Source organism: Caretta caretta, chromosome 8, assembly GCF_965140235.1.
Source record: "Caretta caretta isolate rCarCar2 chromosome 8, rCarCar1.hap1, whole genome shotgun sequence".
Lineage (NCBI taxonomy): Eukaryota > Metazoa > Chordata > Testudines > Cheloniidae > Caretta > Caretta caretta.
In genome coordinates this window covers 105,618,972-105,638,448 of record NC_134213.1, presented here as the reverse complement: position 1 = coordinate 105,638,448, position 19,477 = coordinate 105,618,972, and the positions used below count along the sequence as shown (strand labels likewise).

General features: G+C 52.5%; 1 protein-coding gene across 1 annotated transcript in view; it reads left to right on the top strand.

Moving 5' to 3' along the window:
• Nucleotides 1-15,089, top strand: part of LOC125641807 (uncharacterized) — a 30,844-nt gene extending 15,755 nt beyond the window's left edge. The window contains exons 2-5 of the mRNA XM_048862266.2: nt 3,901-4,344; nt 5,961-6,290; nt 6,511-6,677; nt 12,511-15,089. Coding sequence (XP_048718223.2) covers nt 3,901-4,344; nt 5,961-6,290; nt 6,511-6,677; nt 12,511-12,555 — 986 coding nt within the window. The 3' untranslated portion in view covers nt 12,556-15,089. The remainder of the gene's footprint in view (nt 1-3,900; nt 4,345-5,960; nt 6,291-6,510; nt 6,678-12,510) is intronic.
• Nucleotides 15,090-19,477: the final 4,388 nt, after the last annotated feature.

Genomic DNA, 19,477 nt, shown 5'->3' with positions numbered 1-19,477 from the left:
GGTTGCACCTTTAAGCTCCCTGCGGGCCATACACCTCAGTGATCTTGCTGGGGCAGCAAGAAGAGACAAAGCCCAGCCCGTCTCATCCAGACCCACCCCACAAGTTCCATATTCCCCAGGGAGGCCTGCAGGCAGAGCTCCTGAAAGGAGGTGAGGACCCCTCCAGCTGTTGTGTGTGTGTGTGTGGGGGGGGGGGTATTGCTGAGAGCCGTCTGCTCCTTCAGCACAGCCAGGTGGCTCTCTCCAGGGATACAGACTCTGTAAGTTCTGTGTCCTGGGTACAGCACAACCCCCAGCAGTGACAGGAGGGCCCCGCCCGCCGTGGAAGTGGGCAGGGGGTACACAGGGACAGATGAAGAGGTTTCTTGTACCCAAGGAATCTGTTGCACCATGAGACAGCAGAGACCCGCTCCCCCAAGCAATATAAATCTCCAGGAGCTCCCACAGTCCAGCAGCAGCTAAAACCCGAAGGCTGTTAGCGTAGACAAGCCCCTACCTGCACCCCGAACACCTGCTGACTCCCAAGAGCTCGGTCAGCCAAGCCAACACCCTCAGCCCCTGGTGCCAACTTCCCTACAGCTGGCTGAAAAGAAGGGAGAGGAGCTGGTATTTCAAGGGCCCCCAGCTCCGCTCCTTTCCCAGCATGCTTTGCCATGGAAAGCACGAGAGTCAGGCTGTCCCTTTCCCTACTCCGAGAGGGGCTCAGCCAGCCTCAAGTGGCTTAGGCCTTCCTCCAAGATTCAGAGCAGCAGCAGGGCTGCTCCACGCTGTGCCCTGACTCCCTCCCCCCGTCCGGTCTGAGAGCAAAACTGTTTCCTGGCCTCCCCCCCTCCCTGAAACCACAGCACCCAAATCTAGCACTGGGGAACTCAGCCCCAGGGCCCAGGAGCTCAGCACGCAGCTTCGCTCCTTCCCGTGGGAGGCAGGGCTCGTCCAGCCAGCAGTGGCAATGAGGGCTGGACAGTTGCGCAGCCAGCACCTGAGAGGCAGGAGGTCGTGGGTTAACCCCGCACCCTGCTTTGGTCCGGGCTGGTTCTCTGAAGCTTGGGCTCTAGGGGCACTTTGCTCTTCTGGCCTCCACCTGGGAGACTGCCCTGTCCTTGGAAAGGAAAAGCCGATCCTGCCCCCTCGGCTCCCCCTTCTCCTGCTAGCCGGCTGGGTGAGCGTCTGCACGCATCCCTGAGCAGCTTCCAAACGGGGAACAGGCCTTGTGAGCCCGCTGCAGAGCTGGCCCCCCCGCCCCTCTCCTCTCTCACCCCTTCCTCCTGCTCCCATACAAGTACGGCCTGTTTACAGTGCTGTCTCAGAGCCGGTGTGGGTGGAAGTGGGTGGGTGATGGGAAGAGCTATTTATTTCCAGGCTAGATGGTTGAGAGCTGCCTAGCATGGCTTCAGGAGCTTCTGGCCTCTTACTCAGTGCTTATGAGTAGGGCGGGGTAGTGGTAGGCACACACCAGCTTGATTCTTGTCAGGGGGCCCCTGGGCTGTCTTAGATCGTCCCACAGAGTGAGCTTAGTGGGTCCATCTGCCAGTCTCTAAGCCCCTACTTACTCCGGTGTATTTTTCACCCCTGTTATTACTAGATCTTCATCCTCTGCCTTGTATTTCCCTTCAGATATTTATAGGGCTTTCACAATCCCATAAATACCATTTCCTTTAGCCTGTATAAATTTAGCTCCATCAGCCTCTCCTTCTAAGGCCTCCCTTCTAAGGCCTCTAAGCCTTTTGTTGGGGACACACACATACACTCTCTCTCTCATGCCTTCTTAACATGCAATCTCTCCTTGCTGTGTCACCAGAGTCACTGGCATCTGTCAAGAGATCCCAACACGATGCTGGCAGCGTTTCTCGGGAGCCAGATTTGTAAGGGAGACATGCTGCGGGCGGGGGGTCTAAGCCCTTGAAACCAGCCAAAACTGGACTGATGCAAACTGCAGTGAGCTTTACCCACACTAGGGGTTTGTACTGGTGCCAGGCCGCTGATGGCTGGAATGAGGGCAAGACCTATGTGAGTATAACTTACATCTTATAACTTACATCGTCTGGCCACTCACTATGTACGGTGCACCACTTGGGCTTCCCTCTATGGCCGCAATACTGCAAATATGTATGTGCAGTTGGCATCAGTGGTATTATTAGGGTGACCAGATAGAAAGTGTGAAAAATCAGGACGGGGTTGGGGGGTAATAAGTGCCTATATAAGAAAAAGCCCCATATATTGGGACTGTCCCTATAAAATCGGGACATCTGGTCACCCTAGGTATTATACATGTGCTTAAAGTTAAGAGCATGAATAAGTATTTGCAGTATTTTCAGAGTCACTGCTGTCCAGGATATTGTTCCCCGTTCTATAGGTATAGGGTGCATTCCTTGTTCCTAGCTGTGCAACTTTGCATTTGGCTGTATTAAAACACATTTTGTTTTCACAGAATAGCTTCCTGAGTCATCCAGATTGCTCTGTATGACTGCCCTGTCCTTCTCATCATTTGCCAGTCTTTGTGCTATCTGCATATTTTATCAACAGTGATTTTATATTTACTTCCAAATCATTTATGAAAATATTGAATAGCATCAGGCCTAGCAGATCCCTGAAACACCCCCAGTCAATGATAGTTCCCCAGTATTTTAAGATCTGTCAGTCAGTTCTCAGACCATTTAACGTGTTTTGATATTGTATAGTGCTAATATTTTAATAAGAGTGACATGATGCTGAATTAAATGCAGTACAAAACATATTTATTACATCTACACGGTTGTCTTTATCAACCAACTGTATAAGCTTGTCAAAACAAATCTGATTTCATTTTGATAAGACCTGTTTTCCATAAAATCATGTTGAATGGCATTAATTATATTCCCATTATATTATATATAATTATATTCCCATTATATTCCCATTAGTTATTTATTGAATCCTGCATCAACTTTTCCATTATTTTGCCCAGGATAGATGACAGGCTAACCAACGTATAGTAAACCGGTTCATCCCACTTGCCCTTTTTAAATACAGTATTGGCCCAACATTAGCATTCTTCAAGTATTGGAATTTCCCTGCTATTCCAAGATTTATTAAAATTTAACATTAATGGGCCAGAAATCTCAGTCAACTCTTTTGGAATTCTTGGATGCAAGGTATCTGGGACTGCTGATTTTAAAATGTCTATTACTCGTAGATGCTAACATCCTCCCCAGTTATCAAAGGCCTGGAAAGTAGTTAATCATCCTCATATGATCCTCATATTACCATCTCCATCTAGTAGTAATGAACCTCTATCATTGTGAAGATTCCTTTTGTTTGTAATATATTTAGACACCTTTTTAATTTTTCGCCCTCGTGTCCTTAGCTTCCCTTATCAATATTTTACCCTTCATAACCTCTGATTTGTAATGATTGCTATCTACTTCCCCTTTTTGTCCTTTTGTTATGGTTTTTTTTTAATTTATTTGTACCTTCACCTTCACTTCCCTATTGAACCAGGGTGGGCTTTTTTTTTTTTTGTGGTCATCCTCTTTGTTGACACTGGAAGTGTGGCTTTTTGGCCTTTGGACACACTCTTCTTACTGAACTCCCAGTTTTGAGGTGAGTGTGGAGAAGTTTCAGAGTCACGTCCATCCTGCACAGTGCAATGGGAGCGGGAGGTTTGACAGTGGAGCTGATGCGGCTCCATCTGCTCAGGCATCCTGCCTTCAGTAGAGACCAGTGCCTGCTGCTCCAGAGGCAGGCTTGCTGCCCGGACCCCTTCTCTGGTCCCTGGTGTTTGTGCGATGCTGTATGCAGCATAGGCCAGCTGGGGATTGGTTCCTGCCCTCCCTCCCTAGCCCGCCTACACCCTTGGTCCCCTCTCGTGTGGCATGGACATCGCCCCGTTCAGCATTTCTCTCTCATTCTTTCCTGCACTAGGAGACGGGCAGGAGACCCCGACTGACCAGGTGGTGTCCCCAGCTCAGCCCAGCACCGAGCCAGGCTCATTTCCACTCCATGAGGCTGATGGCTTCAGCCCAGAGGCGACTGCCCCTCCTGTGACTAGCGCCGATAAGGACGGGGCTGCCACCCCGCACCCCAGTTTTAGCAGCCCCCGCGCTGTCGAGCTGGACGAGTCCATCCCACCCGATCCCAACGCAACCACCACCAAGGGCACCAGGCTGCAGACTTCTGCCCCAGCCGTCTCAGCGGATGCTATGACAGGGCTTCGGAATCAGAACCTGTCGGTGCTCTCCCCTCCGGCTCTGGCTGCCAACACCACAAACCCGCCTGGCCAAAACGGAACCGAGCCCTCCAGCCCCCCGGGGCCGACTGGCGCCACGACCATGGCTTCAACGTCTCTGCCACCAAAGGACGCGTTGGGTGAGGCTTCTCGCTACCCCGCTGCTCACCCGCCTGTAGGGGGCACCTTCTCCCACAGCACACCCAGCCTTGGGACTTAGGGCCTGGGCCCCTGCGGTGCCGAGTGCCTTTCTACTCTCGCTGACTTCGCCTGGAGTCGGGGGCACTCAGCACCTCACAGGATTGGGCCCGTGGTAAGTGAAAGCAGGATCCTGGCGCTAGGGCAAGCGGGAAAGGTTTGCAGCAGCTGCTGGTTCCTCTCTCATATGCAGACAGGGAAGCTGCTCCCTGACTTTTACCACATCAGGCAGCTGTCCTGGGAGGGGGAGCGTTGCTGCTAAAGGCCCTTACATCTTTCCTCAAAAGTACAAATTAACCCTTTCCTTCCGAGGTACATGCACACTCACCCAGGGGCCGAACCCTGCTCTCCTTTAACCCCGCGTCAATCCAGAGCAGGTCTCCTGACCGCGGTGATGTCACTCCGGTATAAGTGAGAGCAGGACCTGGCCCGGCTGGCTTTAAAGCAGTATTACCCAGCTGGTAGCTGAGGCTGGCAGCTTGCCCGAGCAACCCCTAACTTCCGTACCATGGGATAGATAGAAGCTACCCTCCATCATCAACCAGAAACTGTGAGAAAAATCCCAGCATGCAGTGTGGCTAGGTGGCTCTGAGCAATGCTGGGATCCTTAATGGCGGCAGGGCACAGCTGCCAGCATAATCTCTCTTCTCTGGCCTGACGACATTTCCAGGGAGGCTACTGCTGTTGCTTCTCGGCCTCGCATTAAAGGGGAGGGTGGCCAAGAGCGCCCTGGTCTGCCACGCTGCCCTAAAATCCCATTGCCCGGCATGGGGACTCTCACTGACCTGGTTTTCTGGGCTTTGCTGCTGATTGGAGAGGGGCTCTCAGCTCAGAGACCTTCCCCTCGACACGCCCTGGACTCTGACAGGGCTCTCTGGCTCTGACAGGCTGTGAAATACAAACTGATTTGTCGATTAATCTGTACGGCCTTTGTCACTGTGAGCAGCGGGCAGGCACCCCAGAGGGCAGTGCCCCGGCTGTCCTGGCTCGTAGAGTTTATTCCTATTGTCCTTTTCAGGGCCATAGCTGTCAGGCATGTCCGCAGGCTAGGGGGGATCCCTGCTCTTCCTTCTGGGGCGTTGTCATGGGGATTCCTCTGCTAGGAGATGAGCACCATTGGGTGGCCATGTGGAGGTGACGGGATGTAGCCACAGGGAGGACGAGACAGGGTTAAGGGCCTTTTCAGGTATCTCTCAACCTGCTGAAGAAGTAAATTTTCAGGGGTGCTAAAGAATCTTCTCTGATGGGGGAATTGGGCCGCGAGCCTGAAAAGGTTTGAGATGCCCCCCCAAGCCCTGCCCACGTTCCAGGGCTCCAGTTAGTGGCCTTCTGAACAGCTCGACACAGAACAGCAGGGGGCTCAGGGCCTCTCCGCTGCCTCCCTGAGGATCCCAGGGAGAACCTGGAGCAGAGAGCGCTCTGTGCTCATGCCAGGAGCTGGGCATGTCCCCTAGGTGCCAGCAGGGATGCCTACCGCCCTTTCCAGGCCATGCAGGGTGGGGATGGGCAGACGCAGGATTTTGCCTTGTAGATAACTGCCTCTTTTTCTTATGTGCAGCAACAGCGGGCAGCTCCCCACTGGAGCCTTCTGCATTCAGCACCTTGGGGCCCACGACAGGGAACCCTGAACCCACCGCAGAGAGCCCTGAACCCACGCCACAAACAGCCCAGGAGAACGCCACAGAGGAGAGCACCGCAGGGCCCGCTACTATGCCTGCTGCCATGACAACAGGGAGCCCACCTGCAGCTACCACCCCCAGCACCACCACGGTGACCGCCAGAGCTTCCTCCACCACCAGGGCAGCCACAACAGCTGTAATGCAGCCATCAGCCGATCCTGTGCATGAGAAGGCTTCTGTGTTGGATGTGGGAGACGACGATGGTCAAGGTAAATGCTCTCAAGGCTCCCACGTGCGCCGATCTCTGCTCTCCCTAACTGGCTGTCGAGAGCGCAGCAAGTGCAGGGGCATGGGAGAGGCGTTTGAGCTGGGGGGAGCCCCTTGTGGTGCGGTAGGGCAGAGCCCAGGGAGAGACTGGGATTGGCTGCTCCAGCCCTGGGGACTGCCCCAGGACCTTACCCTCTCGGTACCGTCTCCTCCTCCCTGCAGACCTGCCCAGCTCCGCTGTTGCCGGCGCGATGGGGGCCGACCCCCTGGTGATCGGTGTCATCTCCATGTTCGTCGTCATGGTGGGGATCCTGGCCCTGGTGGGCTTCCTGAGATACCGGCAGCGCAACAGCCGGATGGATTTCCGGCGCCTGCAGGACCTGCCCATGGTGAGCAATGCCCCCTGCCGGCCGTGCCCAGGGCCTTTGTGCCTGGAGCTGCTGGCTGGCTCCCAGCTGTGTGACCAGGCCACAGTGCAGCTCCCCTTCTAGCCGTTGCTAGACAAGCCGCACAGAGGGAATTCGGCTCATTCCTCTTGCAAAGGAAGAGGTACCTGTGGCTGGGAGGGGAGTGTGGGGTGGGGTCTGGAGAGCCTCCATCCAAGGTTCATTGCCAGGATGACGTCAGGTGACATGAGATTTAGCGACAGGATCCACCTTGCCAGCCCTGTTCCAGAAGACAGACAGACCGTGTGAAGGCAGCCCGACGTCGTGTGCCATGGTTCCCTCAGGGTTCCAAGTAGATTCAGTATTCTTCCTCACTCCTGCCCTGATGTGTTATGCAGTGTTCCCGGACGGCTGTTAAACAGCTGCTATGTTTCCCCCCCCAGAGGAGGTTGCATTTCCATGGTGGGTGAAGCGAACACTCTATGTAGCCTTTGAGATACAGAGTTCTTCTTCGAGTAGATGCAGCCCTGTATTCCACTCCTAGGAGTGCCCATAGGGGTCAGGCGCACACTTCATGGCCAAAGCCCCTCCCCTGGCTACATGACGCAGCGCTGCCCTGACCCTCCCTCAGTTCCTTCTTATCCCCCCTCGGCTGGAGTCAGAGCTTAACCGTCTTAACCTCTCAATAAGTTTAGCTTTTCTCTTAGATATATAGATAGATAGATAGTACCCTTTGTGTTAGTTGTATTTGTTTGTTTTCCTCGATGATGCCCTCACCAGGGTTTAAACATTGTCCTTCGAGGGGGGCGGGGGGAGTGATCCTCACACACGGTGCTTGCTCTGTCTTGGCGAGGCCCCCATTAAAGAGTGTTGTGCGATCTGCACATCGTTCAAGGGACAGGCTCAAGGGGCTTGGGACCTTCGCCTGACGCAGCACCTGCTTCGGTCCCGAGGCGCATGCCGGGCTGGGAGTGCCCGCGGACTCCAAGGGCTGCTGCTTCACGTTCCGGAGCAGTTGCCTCTCCGAAGAAACAGAGGAGCCCTTCCCTGTCGCCTGTGCCAAGGAAAAGGTTGCATACCACCAATCCGGACTGCTCCAGATCTCGGGGTGACTCTTCTGCCTCCCCCAAGAAAAGCATGGACTGGCACGGAGTAGGTACCGGCCTGTGGGATGGCGCGAGTACTTCTAACCCTTCTGAGTGGGGAACTTGGAAACCCTGGACCGTTGACTCCGGTTCTGGCCCCTGGGTGTCCTTTGAGTCCGGCACCAAAGAGGGAGATGCCAGTACCGGCTGTTTCCAGGTCAGCGGCATTCCAGGCAGCTACAGACCGCCTTTGCCTTTTGGTCCCGACCTCTCCTTTGGGATTGACACTGCTTCCAGCACCAGCATGCTCAGTGCCAACAGTACCGCTTCCATGGGCAGTGCCGCTTCCTGCCTCGTTCTGGGCAATGGACGAGTCGGTTACTCGCGTCTTCTGGTCTCGCTCCACCCTTATCACCGGGATCCCGAGGCTCCCCAAGCTCCGAGTTGGCGCTGTCATCCTCCCGCGCTCCATCACCGGACCAGCACTGGGGACCGCTGACAGACCACTATGGGTACCAAGATTGGCGTTCTTCTCCGGCCCGGTGTCTACTGGCTACCAATGCCTTATCCGTGCCAGTGGCCTCCATGGAATCCTTGGGACGCTCCTCCTTTGCGGAGGTCCCACTCTGTCTTGCTTGAAGGCGAAATCACTGGCCAGGCCTGCAGTGGTGACTGTCGATCTGCTGCAGGCCTAAGCACCGGTGTAGCCTCTGTAGTCGTCCCATCCAGGTCCATCAGCCCTATAAACAGGATCCAGCTTTGGTTCAGTTGAGGGCTTTGTCTCCGTCTCCAGACAATGCTGTGTTGCCTGGCTCATCCTTGCCTTCGATACCAGAGGATTTTAAGGTGTGCCAAGACCTTTTGTGGCATGTAGCTGCTTCCTGCAGTATCCAAGTGGAGTTCGTGCAAGAGAATACTCACAAATTGGTGGACATCCTGCAGCCACCTGCCCCTGGGAGACTCATCCTCCCTATCAGCGATATGCTCCTTGAACCGGCTAAGCATGCTGGCTTCGGTATGCCTGTGGCGAAGCAGAATTTGGGCATTGCCGCAATGTCCCGTAATCCATAGAGGATTTGGCCTTCGACGGCCAAACACCATTCTTGGACAAAACTGACAAGATGCTGCACTCCCTCAGAGACTCCAGGACTTCCCTGCGGTCTTTGGGGGCCAATCATGCAGAGACATGCAACACCAGCAGCAGACTTTCACTCCTCCAAGGCACTGGGGCTACCCCAGAAAGGGCCATAGTTCCCACAGGAGGAAGCAGTCAGGCTCAGGGTTTAGCCAGTCCACATGCCGTCTCTGGAACCCTTTGGTCCAGAGCACTCTTCCAGTGGTTGCTCCTCCCTCCTCGTCTACCCCCTTTGGGGACAGGCTGGCCCACTTTCACAATGCTTGGGGCTCGATTGCTACCAGTAGCTAGGTCCTAAGCACCGTCATGTCGGGTTATGCTATCCAGTTCCTTCCCACCCCTCTTCAGGGACCGTCTCATAAGATCCATTTTCTGCTGGCTTTAGGAGCAGTGGAGGAGGTTCTGCTGGAACACCAGGGTCATGGCTTCTACTCCCAGTATTTGCTGATACCCAAATCCATGAGAGGAGTAAGACCCATCCTCGACCTTCACAGCCTCAACAAATATCTGGTACACGAGGTTCTGAATGGTCCCTATTGACTATTCTCCCTGTATGGTCTCAGAATGACTGGTTTGCTGCTCTTGACCTTCAAGACACCTACTTAAATGTGGCAATTTTGCCAAGCCACATTAAGTTCCTTTGGTTTATTGTGATGAAACACCACTTTCAGTGCACAGTGCTTCCATTCAGCCTCTCTTCTGTCCCCCGGGTTGTCACCAAATGCATGGTGGTTGTTACAGCATCTCTCAGGAAGAAGGGAATTCACATCTTCCTGTATCTGGACGGCTGGTTATGGAGGGGAAGTTCTTGTTCACGTTGGCATCACAGTGCGCTTCCTCTATCAGCTGGGTCTCATTCTAAACACTGGAAAGTCAACCTTGGCTCCCACTCAGAAAATCGAGGTCATTGGGGTCCTGTTAAATTCCACGATGTCGAGAATGTTTCTTCCAACCGACCATTTTCAGGCAATTTGCCATCTTTGCCTTCATCTGCAGACTCAGCCTCCCGCAATAGTTCAAACATGTCTGAGGCTGTAGGGTCACCTGTCTGCTTGCACGCAGGTGGTCCAGTTTGCAAGGTTACTGTCCTGCTCTTCGCCTTCTAGATAGATTGATTCGTCTTCCTCCACTGGTCCTGGACTCCTTGCAGTCGTGGATGTGTCCAGAGAACATTTGCCAAGGCGTTTCCTTTGTCTGGCTCTTGCCAACTAGGTCGATTGTTACTGACATGTCCCTGATGGGTTGGGTTGGTGCACCTGGGAGCGCTGAAAGTACAGGGACTGTGGTTGGAGCGGGAGACCTCGCTCCATATCAATGTGCTGGAGTTTCGGGCCATCTACAGTGCATGCTATGCCTATCAAGAGATTCCCAAAGTTCCCACAACGATATATTATGCAAACAAACAAGGGGGAGCAAACTCCAGGTTGTTTTGCCTAGAGGTGACCAGCTGTGGCAGTTCTGTGCTAAGGAGAACGATCCAATAGCCGTTCACTTGCCCAGGGTTCAGAATCATCTCATGGACTGTCTCAGGGGGTATTTTTCCCTGAATCACAAGTGGTTCTCGAAGACAAGTGTTCTCTGGGTCATCTTCACAGCTTGGGGCATCCCGACAATCAACCTGATCACTACAAGGGACAACAGGAAATGTCATCTGTTGTGCTCTCGAGGGGGGCCTTGGGGGACAGTTTCCCTGTCTGACGCTTTCCATCTAGTTGGCAGCTGCCTATCCTGTATGCCTTTCCCACGATCCTGATCATCCCTGAGGTCATCCTCAAGGCCAATCAGGCCAAGCTTATTCTCATTGCCGTGGCCTGGCCAAGACTGCAGGTTCTCCGACCTTCCTGCATTGTCTATTCAGCCTCCCATACTGCTTCCTCCCCATCCCAACTTACTTAGAACCAAGGCCACGCCTTGCATCCAGTGCTCAGCTCCCTGGATCTCCCAGTGTGGGAGGAAAGAGCAGCATTCGGCAGCTGTCCAAGTCCTCCTTAACAGTAGAAGACCCTCCACCAGGGTGGCCTATTCAGTTAAATGGAAGGAATTTTTGGTGTGGTCATTAGCTCGCAGAATCCAACCATCACTGGTCTCTATCGGGAACATTTTGAAGCACCTGCTGCATCTTCAGTCACTCCGGCTTGTGTTTAGTTAATTGAAAGCACATCTGGCAGCAGGATCAGCATTTCATCCCCCCATTCAGGGAAGATCTGTCTTCTTCCGTGCCATAGTAGCAAGATTCTTTAAAATTGCTCCTTCGTCTACATCCCCCGGTCCGAGAGCCGGTTCCTCTGTGGGACTTTAACTCAGTCCTAGCGGCCTTAATGGGACCTCCATCTGAGCCCCTAGCATCTTGTCCCACTTTTGGGTCAGAAAACTGCATTCCTGGTAGCAAGGACCTCCATAAGGAGAGCATGAGCGTTGCAGATTCTCCTTATACACAATTCTCCAAAGACAACGTGACGTTACGACCACATCCAAAATTTCTGTCTAAAGAGGCTTCTCAGTTTCATTGGAACCAGGCAGTACCTGTGTTCCTTCCTAAGCTGCATTCGTCTCCAGAGCAGCAATGTCTCCATACTGTAGATGTCAGGTGATGTCTAGTCTTCTGTCTGGACTGGACTAAACCGTTTCGTGCTTCGTCTGCCTGTTTGTGTTATATGCAGATCACATGAAGGGTCAAGTGATCTCTTCACAGATGATCTCCAAATGGATAACACTCTGCATCAAGACAGCCTATGAAATAGCTGTTGAGGGGGCAGAGCTGAGGCTATCAGTAGGTGTGAGCTCACTACTCGGGTGCAAGCAATTCCCATAGCCTTCCTCAGTGACATTTCCATATTGGACGTTGGCAGGGCTGCTACGTGGTCGTCGATACGTATGTTCACAAACCATTACGCCGTAATTGCATCTTCCAGGGTGGATGCAGGCTTTGGTAGACTCTGAGCCCTACCTCCTGGGGATGAGGGGGGAGGTACTGCTTGTGAGTCTCCTAAGTGGAATACACATCCGTATCCACTCGAAGACGACAAAACGGTTACTTACTGTCACTGTGGTTCTTTGAGATGTGATGCAGGCGTGTATTCCACAACCCACCCTCCATCCCCTCTGCACTGGACTCTTGGGTCCTGGCATTCAGTGCGAAAGAACTGAGGGAGAGTAGCCAGGGGAGGGGCTGTGGCCACAAGGCATGAGCGTTGCCCCCTCGGGTACTGCTAGGCAAATTTCTCCAGCTCTGGTGCGCTGGGCTTGCACACACCTAAGTGGAACACGTGGCTGCATCACATCTTGAAGAACCACAGTTACAGTAAGTAACTGTTTCATACCAGTTGTCCAGCCTAGTGATGCCACAGAGGAACAGTGATATGTTCACCATCCTAGGACCTCGCAGCTTGGCCTGGGAGCGATGTGGTGTTTGCCTTGCGTCCTTCCGCAGAGACCACCCCTCTGTTTGATGAATCCTGCTGGTGGGGGACCTCCCTGGCTGGACTGGTGGTGGCCTTGAGGGGGTGGGATGAGGGAAAGGGAGTCTGGTCCCAGAACAACCCCAGATCTAAACCAGTCCCCCCTTCATGCCATGACGTGACAGATACTAATGTGTGTGTTTCTCCTTTGCTCGTAGGACGACATGATGGAGGATACGCCCCTCTCCCTCTACAGCTACTAGGCAGCAAGAAGAGGACCCTCCATCCAGGTTTGGGGGAGCGCTGGAGTTCCCTGAGCAGTAGGCCCCTGAGGATCTGGTCCAGGAAGATCCCCTGAGGATGGAGGGAAGGTGGCTCTGATTTTGCACTTGACTGAAACACTCATTGCAGATGGGTGGGTTGGTTTGTTTTAAAAACTTTTGTAAAAGTTTGGTTTTAGGGTTTAATCCGAGAGCTGGAGCCAGTTAGAGCCCAGCACTGGCCCTTCCCTCTGCTCTCCGTACGCCGAGTGTCCTGACCCTCCTCAAAATGCTGAGGAGACAAGAGAGGGGCTTTTCACTTTGCATTTTACCCTGGCGGCTGAGCTGATGTTTAGCCGACAATCTCTGGAGAGGACTCACTTGGAAGTCTCAGAAGCTACTGCTCTCAAAGTGCGTCTTGTGTCAGGAGATGCGGTGTCGGTCCTCACAAGGCAAGCAAAGGAGAATGTTACTTCCTACTGGGAGACGAGGGTGGGGAGCAGACTGGCTCCCTCTTGCTTTGTGGTTTTTTTGCACATGTTCCTATTTCAGCTTCAGCAGTGGGATCCACTCCTGAATTCCCAGAGAATCTAGCAGGACCGCGGTAAACTGCACTCCCCTCCTTGCCGCCCAGAAAAACAGCCCCGTGGCTGCGAAAGGAGAACGCGCTGCTAGGGGCGGGGTAGGCTGGAGACTTTTCATCACGCTGCAGAGGGAAGGAACAAACGTAACTGGGGCTTGTGTAGCCTTGTCTTGGGTGGGACTCTCCTGTCTGTCTCAAAAGAAAACAAAATCCCTTGTTCTCTCCCTCGAGGCAGCTGCACAAGCCTAACCCATTCCCCGCAGGCGGACTGGCCCGCGGTCGCCTCAGCGTGGGAAGGGAACATGCAGGCCCGTCTCCTGCGTATCAGAGTCACTTGTTGCACTTAATACCTGCTCTGAGCTCTGGCGGCCGGAGGCTGCCCTGCCCAGCCTGCACCGTGACTTCCCTCCCCGCTAGCGCGAGCTGGGAGCTCCTTAGTTCACCATCGAAATAGCCTTGCCCCTTGGCAAGGGCCTTGCCGAGGCTGCTTGGTGGCTCTCAAGGACACTTTATGCTCCATGCCCCCGAACCAGCCTTTGCCATTGTTTTGTGCCTTGTCCCCCCTCCTCAGAACTCTCATTCATATAAACGAAGGCCGGTGTGTTGGGTTTGGAGGTCAAGAAATGATGCTTCCCTGCTTCTCAAGTCCCTTGAACAATCTCAGTGGCTGCTAGCTCTGCCCCTGCGTCTCCTGGGTGCCTTTGCGGCTGCATAATAAGCAAACAAACAGGAGCGGGTCTGGAGACAGCCAGCTGCCTTTGGGCACCCTAGGGACCGACATTAGTGTGTGGGGCAGGATGCGTCTCTTCCGTGGGTGCAGCTGAAGAGAGGCTGTGTGGTTGTTTTTTTTCTGTTCTGTGTTACCACCTGTCCCCATTCTCCAACACACGCACGCACTCACTCACTCACTGGGGTTTCTGGGTCTTCTCTCTTCCCATACGGTGGCTCCTGCTTATTTCTACTTCCTATCTTGTTTCGCCTTCTGAAGGCTCCTCTGGGGTCCCGCTCAGCTGGACCTGGGGGCAGCGGTTGGAGGGGTCTCGCTGTTGAGAGTGATGCTGGGATAGATGGTATAAAACAAAAGCCTTGTTTTTCCTCAGGTCTCAGCCTGCTGTCTTGGTTCGAAGCAGCCAGCACTTGTGCTCCCTCAGGCCAGCAAAGTCTGGGGGAGTTGTGGGCAGCCTGCGTCTCTTCCGGTGAGGCCCCTGCCCCATGAAGTTGTACCATTTTCACAGCCATGCTAGTGCCCACATTAGCTTTCGGGAGGGCCTAGTCTCCCACCAGCAGGACATATACAAGTCCTAGCGTTGGCTTTAATGGAGATTATTTGGGCCATGCAGCCGGAGAACTGGTAGTCTGGAACCAGGGCAGACGAGCTGGAGAAGGTGACTTCCCCACTCCCTGCATTGCTCTGTGGCTTTGGGAGTAGCTGATGAAGAGATCATGCAGTAGTTAGGGTTTTCCTGTTGGCTGTAAACTTGGGTCTGTTACCTGTGATGAGAGACACCCAAAAGTAAATGCAGGAGGGAATGTATTTGATTTCCCCCCCCCCCCCTCGTTGTGTGAAAATTAGAGGGCAGTTTCCACAGGCGTCAAACTGCCAAGTCGGAACACTTCTGCGCACAGAAATTTCACTGACGCTGCAGCCTTGTTTCCCTGGCGGGGGGGCAGGGTGCGGCCAATGTTTAGCACCAACAGAGGCACGGACAGTGCTGATGGAAATAGCGGAACTTCCTCCTGGCTGGAACTGGCGCATGGGTGTCAATGGAGCTGTTGCTCTCGGAACAAGCCGCTCTGCACACAGCTTGAAGGGAGAGGACTGGCTGCCCCAGGCACGCCTGCATCTCTGCCCCCCAATGGCGGGGGAACAGAACTTGCCAAACACCAAAGTGCAACTTTCTTTGTAAAATATGTTAATAGTGGGTTTTTCTGCAATAAAGTTACAAATGCTGAAGGCCTCATGTATGGTGATTGCACGTAGCTCCAGCAACTGCTCTGAGTCGATCATCTGCTCCACAGCAAACCCTGGGATGGTTAAATGACATCTCGTCAGGGCAAGAAGAATTTGCAGACGGCAACATAACCAATGATAAGCAAAGCTAAGGAAAGTCTCTGACTGCTCTGGTCCCGGGGCGGGGGAGGGAGAGGGCAGTTAGGGACCAGGCACTTTGTAATAAGCACAAAAGGCACCTAAAAGTGAGTGGAAGTGGGCACCTAACAGCCCCTTGTGCCTTTGAAACTTATCCCTTCGGTATTTTAAAGCAAGGAGGGATAAAGAACAGACAGGCATCCAACATTCTAACAGGTTTCAGAGCAGCAGCCGTGTTAGTCTGTATTCGCAACAAGAAAAGGAGGACTTGTGGCACCTTAGAGACTAACCAATTTATTTGAGCATAAGCTTTCGTGAGCTACAGCTCACTTCATCGGATGCATGCAGTGGAAAATACAGTGGGGAGATTTATATACATAGAGAACATGAAACAATGGGTGTTACCATGCACACTGTAATGAGAGTGATCACTTAAGGTGAGCTATTATCAGCAGGGGAGCGGGGGTGGGGAACCTTTTGTAGTGATAATCAAGGCGGGCCACTTCCAGCAGTTGACAAGAACGTCTGAGGAACAGGGTGGGGTGGAGGGGGGCAATAAACATGGGGAAATAGTTTTACTTTGTGTAATGACCCATCTACTCCCAGTCTCTATTCAAGCCTAAGTTAATTGTATCCAGTTTGCAAATTAATTCCAATTCAGCAGTCTCTCGTTGGAGTCTGTTTTTGAAGTTTTTTTTGTTGAAGAATTGCAACTTTTAGGTCTGTAATCGAGTGACCAGAGAGATTGAAGTGTTCTCTGACTGGTTTTTGAATGTTATAATTCTTGACATCTGATTTGTGTCCATTTATTCTTTTACGTAGAGACTGTCCGGTTTGGCCAATGTACATGGCAGAGGGGCATTGCTGGCACATGATGGCATATATCACATTGGTACATGTGCAGGTGAACGAGCCTCTGATAGTGTGGCTGATGTGATTAGGCCCTTTGATGGTGTCCCCTGAATAGAGATGTGGACACAGTTGGCAACGGGCTTTGTTGCAAGGATAGGTTCCTGGGTTACTGGTTCTGTTGTGTGGTGTGTGGTTGCTGGTGAGTATTTGCTTCAGGTTGGGGGGCTCTCTGTAGGCAAAGACTGGCCTATCTCCCAAGATCTGAGAGTGTGATGGGTCATCCTTCAGGATAGGTTGTAGATCGTTGATGATGCGCTGGAGAGGTTTTAGTTGGGGGCTGAAGGTGATGGCTAGTGGCGTTCTGTTGTTTTCTTTGTTGGGCCTGTCCTGTAGTAGGTGACTTCTGGGTACTCTTCTGGCTCTGTCAGTCTGTTTCTTCACTTCAGCAGGTGGGTATTGTAGTTGTAAGAATGCTTGATAGAGATCTTGTAGGTGTTTGTCTCTGTCTGAGGGGTTGAAACAAATGCGGTTGCATCGTAGAGCTTGGCTGTAGACAATGGATCGTGTGGTGTGGTCTGGGTAAGAGCTGGATGGTGGGATCAACCATCAACCTCAGCCTGGACCAATCCACACAAGAGATCCACTTCCTGGACACGACGGTGCTAATAAGCGATGGTCACATAAACACCACCCTATACCGGAAACCTACTGACCGCTATTCCTACCTACATGCCTCCAGCTTTCCTCCAGACCACACCACACAAGCATTCTTACAACTACAATACCCACCTGCTGAAGTGAAGAAACAGATTGACAGAGCTAGAAGAGTACCCAGAAGTCATCTACTATAGGACAGGCCTGGATACAATTAACTTAGGCTTGAATAGAGACTGGGAGTGGATGGGTCATTATACAGAGTAAAACTATTTCCCCATGTTTATTCCCCCCCTCCACCCCCCACTGTTCCTCAGACGTTCTTGTCAACTGCTGGAAGTGGCCCACCTTGATTATCACTACAAAAGGTCACACACACACACGCTCTCCTGCTGGTAATAGCTCACCTTAAGTGATCACTCTCGTTACCGTGTGTATGGTAACACCCATTGTTTCATGTTCTCTATGTATATAATTCTCCTCACTGTGTTTTCCACTGCATGCATCCGATGAAGTGAGCTGTAGCTCACAAAAGCTTATGCTCAAATAAATTTGTTAGTCTCTTAAAGTGCCACAAGTCCGCCTTTTCTTTTTGCAACATTCTAACGGCATCTTTATACCTTGGTTAGCCCTGGTGTGATCATCTCACTACGCTAGTCTCATTGTGTGCTAGCTTGCAGCCATACAGCGCTAATGGAGACAAGACACACAAGCCCACTAGCTCACATCTTGCAATTGGTTTCCTCCTCCCCATCCCCTCGTGACCCACAATATCCTGGTCACACCTTTGGGGGCTGCTGTGGTCTGCATTACTGAACTCCACGGTCCTGGCATCCCGTTAACTGGAAGCCTTGCCCCTGGGATCCTGTCGTGCATGATTTCTCACCAGTTCTCCCATCCGTGATTGCAACTCATCTTGATTTAACAATGGCCCCAAACGAGGCCGTGATGCCAATGCTGCTGGTTGGGCCCAGGAGAGCACTCGGGAGCACCTGGGCTGATGAAGAAATTCTGAGTCTCCTGGACTCAGGGGTCAGAAACACCCAATTCTCTGACACTTTGGAATGAAGTTAGAGAAATGGCTGCCACAATTCCACTGGGCTTCCAGGTGCCCTTTAAACAGCTCCCTGCAAGCCGCTGCACATAAGACGTCATGCTGGGAATCGGGCTAGTAGGTTTCTAGGGCACAAGCAAGAATAAAGACATTGAGAATGTGAGAGTTAGTGTACGGTGCAGACAGACACCACAGTGAGCCAGAAGTTCTTGCAGGTCCCAAGCCAGCACTTGAATGAACAAACTCAGACCCAGTCTATGCTGGGGTTTGCCCCATTAAATAGCCACCCTTGAAACTGTGCTAAAGTACCCCAGAGCACCGGATGGCTGCTTCTGGCTATGCTTGGGGTTTGCAGGAGGGCAGCTACACCAGGGGCTAGAATCTGGGCAAATTCACAATGCAGATAAAATCTCAGCCTTCCTGAAAGACCTTGGTACTGAACCTTTAACCACAGACTAAGTGCCACAGGGCAGCAGTGGACCAAGCTTCCTTCTTACTACCACCTTAGTGTCCCCCTGTCCTGACCTGTAGGAAACCATCTCCACAAGGCATGGAGACTCTGCCTCTGTGACCCACCAGATTCAGGGCCTCCCACTTAGCATCTAGATAGTTTCTGGTGCTGTGAGCCCCTTAGGATGAGTCATGTGGGGGCCTCTTGGGCTTGATTTTCCCCACCCAGCTGAGCAAGCTGTTTGATGATGCCAGCTTGTGTGTGTCTTTTTGCACACAGCACAGGCCTTCGATGGCATCTTTGGGTTTGGTTTGTGCACTTTCCAGGCTTCGATATAGTTCTGTAGCAAGGGGCCAGAAATCAATCAGGCCAGTTACGTTTTGAAGTGGGGATGGAGTGCAGATAAAAGAGATTGGAGCCTCAGTGACCCACCCGCCTCCCATGCTTGTTGGTGGGAGCTCACTTTCTGAAGGGAGGGGGGAAAAGGCCAACTAGTCCTGAAAGGTGCTTGGTCAAAGGATAGCTCCCTGTGCGGCTGTAGGGCTTGAGATTCCTGCACCAATGGCCCGTATGATGGGCTGCCCATCAGAGTTTACCAGCTGCAGGTAAGTTTGAAGTGAGCATGTCTCGCCCTGCAACCGTGCAGAAGAGAAACCTGTGAATGAGACTGTAGAGAAGTTGTTCCAGGTGAGCATAGGAGCTCTACCGAGACTTGATGGCGCAGAGAGCAATTTAGCTCCACATTAGGAAGTACCTGTAGAGGGCAAGACTGTCTATACTGAGAGGGTCTCCCAAGGGAAATGGGCAACACCGCTTGAAAGCTTTACAGGACAGCAGGAAATACGGGTGCAGGGTGGGTGACTTTTATTTAGGAGTTAGAATGAAGGCTTGAGAGTTTAAAAAAAAAAACAGGAATGTCCATCCCCACCCCCACCCCCTTTTTTTGGTCTGAAGACGTGTTTGGCAAGTCAGACGTGCAGACCAGGAGATCTTCTAACGCTTAACTGAAGAAACAGGGTGTTGAATCCTTAACAGGGAGAATTTCTCTCTCAAGCAACAAAGCACACTCAGTTTTAAACAGAAATATTCACACGCCCACACCCCCGTTCAGTCTGGTTTCCCTGCCAGGGCATACGTGATGTAATCCTACCAGTTCTCCACCCAGCCATACCAGCTTCTAGGGCAGATTCATAGATTATAAGGCCAGAAGGGACCACTGTGATCATTCACGCTGACCTGCAT